General features: G+C 34.2%; 1 protein-coding gene across 5 annotated transcripts in view; it reads left to right on the top strand.

The window, feature by feature from the left end:
• Window positions 1-12432, top strand: part of GCA (grancalcin) — a 37951-nt gene that overhangs the window by 16158 nt on the left and 9361 nt on the right. For 3 of the 5 annotated variants that reach the window (XM_023529756.1, XM_011358467.2, XM_023529751.1), the window contains 5 exons: window positions 177-247; window positions 4352-4519; window positions 9188-9257; window positions 11857-11900; window positions 12195-12342. In XM_023529756.1, the coding sequence (XP_023385524.1) occupies window positions 177-247; window positions 4352-4519; window positions 9188-9257; window positions 11857-11900; window positions 12195-12342 (501 nt within the window). Of the gene's footprint in view, window positions 1-176; window positions 248-321; window positions 421-4351; window positions 4520-9187; window positions 9258-11856; window positions 11901-12194; window positions 12343-12432 lie in introns of those variants that run through there. The other 2 variants (XM_011358476.2, XM_023529770.1) reach the window with 2 other exon arrangements.

Raw genomic sequence — 12432 nt, 5'->3', positions numbered from 1 at the left:
GCTTCGGCAGGGCGGACTCCGACGGGCGGTTCTCAGCCAATCGGAACCGAGCACGGTGGGGCGGGACTCCAGGAGGGGGCGGGCCGGGGGTAGAAGGTGGGAAGTAAACTGTCCTCTAAGCGAGTCTTTCAGTCTCACCTGCACCTGCATCAGCACTTGGGCTTTTCACTCTGCAGGGCAGACGCGGACTCTAAAGGAGAAGCGTGACGCTCCGCCTGTCATGGCCTACCCGGGATACGGAGGAGGGGTGAGTCCTGGCTACTTCACCGCGGCCCCCGCGGGGTGTGGTACCCCTGCTGGCGATGCCGACATCCTCCGTCCGCTTTCAGGCCCTGCTGTTTTGCTGGCGTCTAGTACATCGTGGCGCTCACACACCTTGCGGTGCTGGAAAATGAGACCCCGCCATCCCCGGAGCCGCAGGTGTTCTGGTCCCTGAGGGTCCTTTAGGCGTGTCTTTGTGGAGCCAAGAATTGTGATGTGTTTTTAGAAATTTCTTTCCTGGAACGGAGGAATAAACACCCTTTTCTTGTTCCAGTAATCTTTTGTTCCCTACCTCACCCATACACGCCACTGTTTTGCTAGACGTCCTCTTTCTGAATTTTTTGACCATTTGTTTTCTGTCCTTTAAATTGCTTATGAATGAATTAATATATGCTAAATGCCTCCTAATCTCTATGTCTGTTCTAGACTTTTGGGGATGTGGGGAGGGTTACCCTTTCTTATATAACTCATTTTGTATCACTTTTGGGAGAAGTTCTAATTGTAGTATACTGTTAGTTTTTTTTTTAGGAAGGAGCTCAACCTTCAGTGTTTATGTCAATGATCTCTAAAGTGGGGTGAGCACACTTTGTGTTCAAAAAATGGGCGCGAGGGGTAATCCATTGGGGCGTGGGTAGAAAATAACATATTTACAATTTTAATTGTACTTGTTTATACCTAGAAAGAAATCGTGCTTAACTAATATTTAATGTAGGACTTAACACTGTCATATGTTTATCTCTAGCCCTGGGAGTATGCGGGAATATTTTATTTAAGGGAATGAATTTCCAGACTCTCAACTTCCACACATACTCGTTCCTAAAACTGATTTGCTTGAAAACTTGCTGGAGTTCCTCCTGCCTCTTCTATTTTTACTATGTCTACCTCTCATCAGTCCTAAAACTTATTAAGAAAGTTTAAGGAGCCTAAGAAAGGTAAAGCTGTCTTTAAACATTAGTCAAGGTAGTGTAAACCAGCGGGGCTTTTAAGATTTCCCTACTTTCTACATGTTTTCAGCAGGGTGAAGCTTGGTGTTAGAAACACGGTATTTTCACTTCTGTTGTATGTTCTGAAGTCATATATGTAAAGTGAAATGGTGAGAGTAATACATTTTCATTCAAAAGAATTCGCTACTTCCTTCTGTCAGAGTGCTTGTATGTGATGGAGAGTTCTACAAGAGCAAAGAGAAACACCTGTGTGTGTTTTGAACATTTAAATGCCCCTTTCTATTTAATTAAACATAGCAACTCTTTTCAGCTATTCTCATTCTCATCATTAGTAGTGGAAAGAAATTACCTTCAAACAACTGAAACAGAGATTCTTTTAAATGTGATGGAAATATTTTAAAATGCATTGGATAAAATTTATTGATACAACTTACATTTTTTTAGTCAAAATATATAAGATAGTTAAAACTGTTTTATAAATCATTAATTATAGTCAATCCACATCTTATTAATGTTTTCTATATTCTTTTAATAAAATATGTTAGCTGCTAGACCTATTTGTTTTGATATTACACTTTAAGTAGATGATTCACATCATTAGGAAATGCATTTCTAATAAATTTTTAGTTTCTTGTTTAGTAATTTATCAAAATTGTAATTTTTTTTACTAATTGTATACTAATGAAACTTTTTTAAATCAATCTAAAGGGACTTTTTTTCCTTTTATGGTCACAGGAAATGAAACAAATTTTAAAATTTCAATTTATATACATATTTTTATTTTAAGTATATAGGGTGATCAGTATTTCCAAACATAAAAATACATTTTAAGCATAAAAAACTTATACAAATGTGATATTCCTGGAATAGAATAAAAAATGAGTTCAAAGACTAAAGGGAAAAATGTGAAATTACTAATTTTCCTTTCAGCATATTGTGATTTACTACAGTTTATATGTGCAGAGTGCTCTGGAGTTACAAATATAATCTAGTTTTAAGTAAAGCAACTCTCACAAAATGGACGAGAAGTTTGCAAATTTTTGGGAAGAAATTAGGAATCAAAGATAATATTAAAGATTCAAAAATGTGCAAAACAATGTTTCTTTGAGGGTCTCAAATAAGCCTTAAAGTCTTGGATATGCCCCAGGCCTTGGTTGCCCTCCATATCCCTGGAGGCCTTGGAACCAACCCCTAAGTGTTGGTAATTGCCACATATCCTCAGAGCAAAAGCTTTGGGAGTTTTGCTAATCCGTTTATCTCAGGGTTTAGACTTGTCCGCAGTATTGGCCTGGAAGTTTCCCCCTAACAGGTGATTTAAAAATAATGTTTTTGCAACACTGATAATTTTTTGTTAAAATTGATCAAATTATTCTAGCCTGCCATTGTTAGAAATAGGAATTTTTTTCTTGAGTCAATATTTGTTATTTATATTATTTTAAAAGGCCCATTTCATCCACATTTTCAAATATATTTGGTAAAAAGGTATTCATAGCATTGTTAATATTATTTTTTAATTTAAATTCTATTTCTAGTTATATACTCTTCTTTTTTCATTCCTGAAATTGGCCTGTCCTTTTATAATCTGTCCCTTTTTTTTAAGAAGCATCTTTTAAACAATCACATCTTTTTTTGTTTGTTTTTTAGTTTTTAATCCATTATATTGTTTTCATGTTTTCTGTTTCCTTTCTTGTACTTTATAATCTAAGTTTGACCACCTTCTTGCACACACTTCCTGGAGCTCCAATACTTCCTTCATACTTTTGCTCTTACCACATCTCATTCTGCAACTTTTCAAAATACTGCAAAAGTCTCCTGTCTTTCCTCTTTTTTCCTCTTTAAATCTTTTCTCTTTTTGCCTTCTGGCAATCGCTACTCATCCTTAAAGAATGCAAGTGAAGTACAAATTGGCAGTTACAAAATAGTTACAGGAATGTAAAATATAGCATAGAGAATACAGTCAGTAATATTGTAATAACTGTGTATGGTGCCAGGAGGGTACTAGACTTATAGGGGGATCACTTTGTAAGTTATTTAATGTCTAACCACTATGCTGTACACCTGAAACTAACATTGAATATCAACTATAATTGAAAAATTAAAAAAAAAATTTTTAAAGGGCAACACTATATTAAAAAAAAAAGAATGCAGGTGAAAATATTTTTGTTTAATATGGAATAATGAATAATCTTAATACTTCCTCCAGACTCAGAAAAATACCAAGTAAAATACTTTTCTACGGTATTAAAAATGATAACCAAATTTCAGTGTGACAATGAGAGAAACCAGAGGCGTAGCAGGAAACAAACTATTTAGCCTCTGGGGTCAGACTATCTGTTTTTGAATCATGGTCTAAATTTGAGCTTTACCAGTTCAGGAAACCTCTTGGAGTTTCAGGTCCTCACCTGCAAAAAGGACATAGTACTTTCATACCTCAGAAAGTTGGTAGAAAATCAGATCACATAATACATAACACATAATACATAATACATAGAAAGTACTCAGAACCAGTACTACCTGGAATATGAAAAGCTCTCACTAATACTAGCTGCAGGTTATTATTTTGGTATTCTTGTTCTTATTAGTTTTGAAAAGAACCATGGTTGGAATTATCACTTTATTGATCTATTTGTTGGTATTTATTGATCTATTTCTTGCTTTTTAAAAAATAAAAGTTTTCTGGTGGAGATGGTGTTTTGGCCCTATGCAGTTTCCCTTGATTTATTCACAATTTCATTGTATTTCACCATGTGTTCTTCTAAGTATGTCTTGAGTTATACTACTTCTTAGTTTTCTTGTAGGATAAATTTTCTCGTATTTTTTATTTTTTGTTTATTTCAGTGATGTTCATGGCAAACTCTTTTTAAAATTGTGCCTCCTGTTCATCTGCTCGATTCCAATTCTTGGAGGCTAGAGGTTTTTTTCTTTCACACTCCTTTTAATGCTGGATAACATATGTTAAGAACTGAATTAGGCCCTAATGCTGGAAATCTAGGGTTTTGTAGCTAACAGTTTCGTGATAGTGAATTTGGAAACTTTCAGTAACTCTATTGCATTTAAATGAACTGCTCATAAATATTTCCTTTTAATACAACTTTGGTGGATAATAGCTAACATTTGTATTAATAACTTCTTTTTTATGCTTTTAGTTTGGAAATTTTAGTGGTCATATGCCAGGAATGCAAATGGGACAGCCAATGCCGGGAACAGGGCCACATGTGCTCCCTGGTGGGTACTCTGGATACCCAACTTATTCTGACAGTTATCCCTCAGCAGGAGACCCCGTGTGGATGTACTTCACTGCTATTGCTGGACAGGTAAGATGAACAAATAGTAGTTTTAAAAAAAAATGATTGCTATTTAAAAGAAATATCCACTCTTTTACTCATTATAAATGTATATGAAATTTGCATTTTAAACTTATCTATACTAATTGTCTTCCTGAAATTAGAGATGAAGATAGTCATTTTATTTTACAGATTCTGTTAGTATGATGTCGGACACACTACTCATTTAAGTAAAAGTGGAAACAAGGTAATTTGTAGAGACTGAGCCAGAGAGGATCTAGAAAAAGAGATCTCCATGTAAATCCCCTAAGGAAGGTTGGTGAGAGTATCTAAAAGGAGACTTGTAAATTGTGAATGGTTCTGGGAGAGGCTTGATGGTAAAGCAAATCAGGAAAAGGTAAAACAAAACAAAAAAATAGGGCAGAATGAAGGTGAAATACCAGACTAATAAGCAGAGACAGAGATTCACATGTGAGTGTTAGTCATATCTCTTTTATACCGGCAAGAAAGATTTATTGAGTAGTTAGAATTTCATGGAACTCTGATAACATTTTTTCATTCAGTATTCACGTAAGGGTCACGAGGTCTCACATGTTTTGCTAGAAATAGAGGATATACACAGAATTATTACATGTGGCAGACACTTTGTTTTGGCTACTCCATTTTCATTCACAACCTCCCTTCCTTTTTTCTTTTGTAGTAGAAGTTGGAAAGCCTAACACAATCTCAGATACTTTTGTAACTAGTAAAGGTAGCCATGTACCAAAGGACTGGCCATTGAGATATAGGTACATTTTCTTTGAGATACTTCCTTTTTCCAAATGAGGAAAGCTTTCCTGGAAACTAGTGTTAGCCTTTTTTGCTCCTTCATTCTTCTTGCCTGGAAAGAGGACTTGAGGTATGAAGGTACAGCTGCCATCTTGTGACTTTGAGGCAACAAGTTTGAGTTAAAGGCTTATGGGTGGGGAATGTGGAAAAATGTAGAGAAATTGATGGCGTCATTTAGTTACTCTGTAGTCTTGTTCTTCCTAGACTCAGATTCCTTGTATGAAATAATAAACTCTTATTGGTTTAAAGCCCCTTTAATAGCATTTTCTATTTTCAGCTAAATGGAATCATAACTCTTACATTATACCATTCTTATCTGCAAGAAACTTTTAAGTAGTGTATAATACTAGACTAAATATGTTATCTATAGCTGAATTCCATCTAATCTAATCTAATATGATATAAAAATATTATAAAATTACAATTTAAAACATAAGAACTGAACATATGTATTTAGAGACTTTTATTTAACTTCCAAACTATTTCAATGTAACAGTGGTCAACAATGATTTGCTATGTTTGTATTATATGATACTTTGTCTTGTGTATATTTGAATAATTAAACTCCATTAGGGCATGGCCTTTGTTATATTCTCCCTTACCAATTGAGCACTAACAATATATTAGTCATTCAATAAATGTGTTGGATGGATATTTAAACTATCTCCTTTTTAATTTTTAGCTCAAATATTTAGATAATTCTTTTATATGTTGAATTTTTTTCTAGCTTTAGATCAAGTGTAATATCAGACTTACACATGGTCCTAGAACATAATTACTGAACTCCTCTGCAGCTGTATTCTTTTTCCATAGGCCTTACAATAAATGATGCTCTATGAGAAATGTCCAGTTAAAGTTTTCTGCAGGATAATGTTTACTTAACAGTAATGATTCACTCCTCAGTTGATTAGGGAAATTCTGGTTTGTACCTTCATAAATATACACATGTACATACGCACACACACATGTACATACATGCGACTCAGTAGTACCAACAGCTTTAACTTGAGCGTGTACACCACTTCCACTTTGCCACACAGCATCTCTGTGAGATGGGCAGGATGGATGTACACTTCTATTATAGATGGATACGTGGCGATTAAGATTGAGTAACTGAATAAATAGAAATTTGAACTTTAATATCATTTCCAAATCTTGCTACCAGTTAACCTAACCAATGGCAATTGACTTTTTTGTTAATTATCTACGTAAAGCTCTTATTATTTAATTAGAAAATACCATTTTCTACCACTAATGCTACCTAATTTTGTTGAGGGTTTCTATAGTTGATAATGTTCATCAGTTCAAACTGCATGTAAAGAGATCCAAAACGATTAATGCATTAAGACATTGCTTATTAGTCAGTCAATTAAGATAACATGTTTTCATAAAATGTAGGAAGATGAGTATGATGTAGTCTACTAGGAGAATGCTTTTTGATGTTAAAGTTTTTAGCAGAGCTGTTCATGTTTTTTTTCTGACTTCAAACATTCTATAAAAAGTATATGTCACATCAAATTTCATTCATTATATTAGATTTTAGTTTTTTAATTTAATCCAAATTTGAATGAGAAATTGTAATATTTTCAACCTTTTGAAATAGTAAATGAACATGGCAACAAACTGTCAGAAATGACTGTAGTTTAACCTAGAAGCAGTGGTAATTGTCTTCATTCTCCCAAACAACTAACCTGCTTTGTACTAGATACTGTTCTGGGGCCTAAGATGCAAAGGTAAAGAAAACTCAAGTAGTGACTTAGAAGATCTCTGTCCAGTTACGGAGAAAGACATGAAGGAAATGAGTGATAGAGGGAAAGAAGGGGTGAATGGGTAAAGATTATAGCAACACCAAGAACATCCTCTGACATTTATACTTGTTTTCTTTGCCTAGAGCAGCACTATTCAAAATAAACATAATGCTAGCTACAAATACAAACCACATATATAGTTTTAGAGTCTTGAGTAGTACACATTACAAAGTAGGAAGATTGGTGAAATTAATTTTAATAACTTATTTAACCCAGTATATCAAAAAATACTAACATATCAGTGTTATCAATATAAAACTTATTAATTAGATATTTTACTTTTTTTTTGTTACTAAGTTTTGGAAATCTGGTGTGCATTTTACACTTATAGAACATTCCATGAAAATGCCCAGTGAGACATATGGCTAGTGGCTACTATATTAGACACCTCAGGCCTAGAACACTCTTCCCTCGAATATCTGCATAGCTTGTTCCTTTACTTCAGATCTTTCTCAAAATCTACTTTATCAGCGAGGCTTTCCTTACCCATCTCTATAAAATAGCGTTGGTGTCTTCCACAAGGCCCATGCACATATTCTTTATATTTTTATTCTGGTGCATTTTTCCTTTAGCAGTTAATATTGTCATATGTAATTTCAACTTTATTGTCTCCTCCTCCGCCCCCCTCCCTCCCCCTTCCCCCCCACCCCCTACTAAAATGTAAGCTCTGTGAAGGTGAAGAATTTGTTTTGGACAGTGTTTGATACCTGGACCTTTTAATAGTACTTGAACATAGGTTGTTCAATAAATATTTGTTAAATGAATTTCTTATTCTTTTTAAATGAAAGATATCTGTTCAGTTATTTCTCTACATTTTAACATACTTAATTTAATGATTGCTCTATGAAATTAATTTCGTATTATATGAATCTATTGTAAAATTGTTGACCCTTGTTTTTCTGAACATTAGATTTTTCCATATATTTAGGAATTTTGGTTCGTAAACTTCACATGGAGTTTTTATTTCCTCCTCCTCTTTTTGTTCCCCTTCCATGTCATCCTTTCCTCCCACCATACCACCTTTCCATATGTAGTGGTTTTGTAATTGTCCCTACCTTGATTGTGTCTAGAATCCAAAAAGATGGCTAATTTTCTTAAAGTATAATTTTCTAACTACAGAATTTAAAAAATTTTAAGCAAAATCTAGAAAATATGCATGACAGAGAAAGGAGCACTTAGGTATTCTGTGTAGGAAGTACTACATGGATAGTTCATTGAAGAATCCTTCCCAGTATTTTTAAATTCCTGTGAGAACCACTGGAATTTTCATTATGAGGAATTCCTTGCTAAAGATCAGAATATGAGTGTTTATAATTATTCTTATAAGTAGTTTGTAAAAGTTGTTTTTGTTTGTTTCTTGGAACTTTTACAAAATGTTTTAAATTTGCCTTCTTGATCCTTTCTTAGAGCCATTGTTTTGCATTTGCGACAATGTATTTGATGTTTCCAAGTAAATTACTCTTCTCTGTATTTCTTTTGTGGAAAATATGATGAGATTCTGAAACATGAGAATATTCGACATGTTTCACTTCCATTGTTATTTATTTGCATTAAAACCTTTTTATTTCCCATTAAAAGTTCAAACCAAGACTATAGGGGGACTCTGACGTTTTGCTGGGGGTAGTGATGAGATGAAAAAAATTTCTTCTTCAATATCCTTTAGAAATAATCTCCCCCCAAAATTAGCATCAAGGGAAAGTTTTTGAGACTGTTTTGAACACATTTTAGGCATTTTCCCAACTATTTTAGGGAGTACAGTGATTCTCACAAGATATTTTGAGCTATTATAGTACAGAATGATTGTGCTATTTTCCAGAAGCTGAAAAAAGGTTATATTTAAAATGTTTGAAAAATTACTAGGCTATAATTTGATTGTGAAAAATTATTCATGTTGCATAATGTTCTGTAATATGCCTTTGCTGTCAATAATTATCTCTATTGTAGTTGGTAAACAGTAATGTTTTGAAGAAAGTATATTTATTGATTAGGCAAGAATAGCCAACTAGCATTTTAATATGCTATACAACTGTATATTAAATCGAATTATAATTATTTTTAACAGGATGGTGAAGTGGATGCAGAAGAACTTCAGAAATGTTTGACACAGTCTGGAATTAGTGGAACTTATTCTCGTGAGATCTTTTTCCCCCCCTTCTGTTGAAATTCGAATAGGAAATTCATTTTCTAACATTTTGTCTTCATACTTAAAATATTTTAAAAAATTTTATCCCAGATTTACGTGCATGTCGTTTAAAGAGTCAAAAAATTGTGCAAAGCTTGTTACGGAAATAACTGTTTATTGTGCATTTGTCTCCCCAACATTAACCACTCATAGTCTTTCAAGTTTTTCAGCCGATTCTTTAGAAATTTGTTTCCAGACCTCAAAATAGTATGCTTTTTATCACTATTGATTTTCAGTTTCCATGATTATCAACTGTTGTCCTGCTGTAGGGCATGAAAATTTAACTTTCAACCTTAAACTCATCCTCGTCCCTGCACTCCACATAGGAACCCTTCCCCACCATCCCATCCATCCAATATAGCTATATAGTAACTTTTGTTAGATCAGTAATCAGTATTTGCCTATCTAAATGCTCTTCCTGTGTCTTTTGATAGGTATGATTAATTTTCTACTTTATATAACTTTTTACTTGCCTGAAATGAATCATCATCCTGGAGATTTCTATTGTGCTCTACTGTCTATGCAGAACTATTATTCTGGCATTCCTTCACCACCATTCTAGAGCTATCTTTTCTCCCTCTGGAAATGGATCTCCCCTTAACTTCAGCTCTTGTCATCTTTTTAAATTCAATAAAATGTAACGTTAATGACCTTCTTAATGAAAGAATGCATGGGAGATAAATTTTTTGAGACCTTATCTGAAAATGCTTTCATTCTATCCGCAGAATTAAGTGATTGGTCAGGTATGGAAGTCTAGGTTACAAATCATTTTCACTTAAAATTTTAAAAGTATTGCTCCATTCTTTCTAGCTTCCATTGTTGCTTTATCTTTCTGTTTCCTTCTTGTATGTTGTTTATTTTTCCTCTCTCCAGGCTTGTAAAATCTTCTTTGTTCCCAGTCTGGTATTTCACAGAGATGTGCCTAGTTGTGTTGTGTGGGGAACTCAGTGGGCACTCCCACTTTGGGAACTCATTTGCTTTAATTCTGGGAAATTTTCTTCCGTGATGTTTTCTGTATTTTTTTTTCTTTCTGGAATTCCTGTTATTTGGAATGGATAACTTACCTTTTCTCTCCTATTTCTTATTTTCCTCTACTTTGGGGGAAGTTTCCTTATCTTTATTTTCTAAACCTTCCATTGAGTCATTTCTGCTATCATGTTCCTAGAATCCAAGAGCCATTCTTTTTTCAGGAAGGTGATGTCTTCCCTCATCTCTCTGAGACTTACTGTATTTTTTAAAGGGTTTTTTTTTTTTTTTTTTTTTACATAATCCTTGTTTCCTCCCAATTTTTTTCTAGTTTGTTTGGTTGTCTTTCATATTAGATGCTTTTCTCGGGTGTCTGGTGATCCTTGGTTGTTTATAGTTAACTAAAATACTGGTTAGAAGCTCTGAGATATGGTTAGATGTTCATTGTAAACTTTGGTGTCTGGTGGTTACGCTGGGCAGTTTGTTGTACAACACTAGGTGTCAGTATCTTTCAGGGGTTTCCTTTTGGGCTGGTTGGTCCAGTTAATCTTCTGTCTGGAAAGGAGGAGGGAGGACTCAGCAGGGCTCTTGGTCTTTTGTAAATTGTCATTTAAGTGCCTTGTTTTTAGTAGATAGCACTGTCTTCAACTATGCCTGGTATCGTGCAATCCAGAGACCTTTCCAGGGAATAAAACCCCAGCCTTCCACTAGGGTGGGAGCAGACATAACGGTCATCCACTGAGCTGAGGCAAGGAGGGGATTTGGGGCTCTAAATACTCCTTAAGTGAGCATTCAACCAGTCCTTCTGTTTTTATCTTACCTTCACTCTGATTTACAGAAGTACTACAAATTCATAAACTTTTGGGGTCCTCTTCAGCATAACTAGGCTGTTTCTCAGCTTTTCTATTACAAGTTCAGGGAGCCACTTTCTCAATTCTAGATTAGTTAACTCATGTCAATTTACTTTTCCAACTTGCCTAATTTTGTTCCTTTGTTTCTTTCTCTCATTCTCTTTTTCTCTAAAGGTTATGACTTTAATAAATCAATATACTGTCTATTCTAATAGGGTGTCGGGAGGGAGCAAAAATCTGTCAACTTTCCCGAAAATTCTCTCTTTTTATTCTTTGTCAGAAATATTTAATCTTTTATGTACTTGGTCCTATCTTGAGATTGAAGATTTGCTTATTTGATGACTCGATTTTTGCCATTTATTATCATCTATTCAGATTCTCCCACTTAATGAATGTGTGCCATGCAAGACAGATACCATTTGCTTGACAAATGATGGAATGCCACTCCGGAGATATCTCATGTTACTTTCACTACTTTCCTCTTCCCTGCTCATGTAGTTTTTTGTGTGAAGGAGTGCTGGGCTCCAGTCCTGACTCATCCACTCATTAGTTCTATGAACTTGGGAAACTATCTTTCTGGGCCTCAGTTTCCTCATTAAAAGTTTGTTGATTGGGGTGATTGTGCCTTTTTGGCAATTTTTAAATGTTTTATTTTTGAAAATAAAAATTGTCACAATTTTACATAGATAAAATTGAGCATACTCAATAATTCAAATAATAAATGTTTTACAGCCTTCAGTTTGGAAACCTGCAGAATTATGATTGCCATGTTGGATGTATCCTTCAATAAAAATAAAAAATACTAGAATGTTGAACAATTGCTTTCTGAATATTAAGACAATTATTGGTTATAGATGACTGCAGTAAACTAGAGTTTAAAATTACTTTTTAAGAGCCTGTTTAAATTCCATACTTTTCCATTTTCACACAAAATCTGTTCACATGCTGAATTTGGCTAACTCTTGTAAAAGCATACTAACTTTTTTTTTTTTTTGGTCAATGCTTTAGAGTTTTGAGCCAGGTAAATTCTCTTTGCTATCAAAATTTATTTTTCTTAATAAAACTATCAGAGAGATTACACAGGAAAAATGGGATTTAATGAATTCAAAGAACTTTGGACAGCTCTTAATGCCTGGAAACAAAACTTCATAACTATTGATCAAGACCGAAGTGGCACAATAGAACACCATGAATTGAATCAAGCCATTGTTGCTATGGGTAAGAGTATTAAAATTCTTTAGTCTCTATCCAGGCCATCTTTGTTCTTTGATTAGATTATTGGTAATTGTTTCAATTTGCTAAGTAATA

Source organism: Pteropus vampyrus, unplaced genomic scaffold (genome assembly GCF_000151845.1).
Source record: "Pteropus vampyrus isolate Shadow unplaced genomic scaffold, Pvam_2.0 Scaffold2, whole genome shotgun sequence".
In the NCBI taxonomy this organism is placed as follows: Eukaryota; Metazoa; Chordata; class Mammalia; order Chiroptera; family Pteropodidae; genus Pteropus; species Pteropus vampyrus.
Note: the sequence above shows the minus strand (reverse complement) of the source record. Positions and strands in the feature narration are given on the sequence as shown.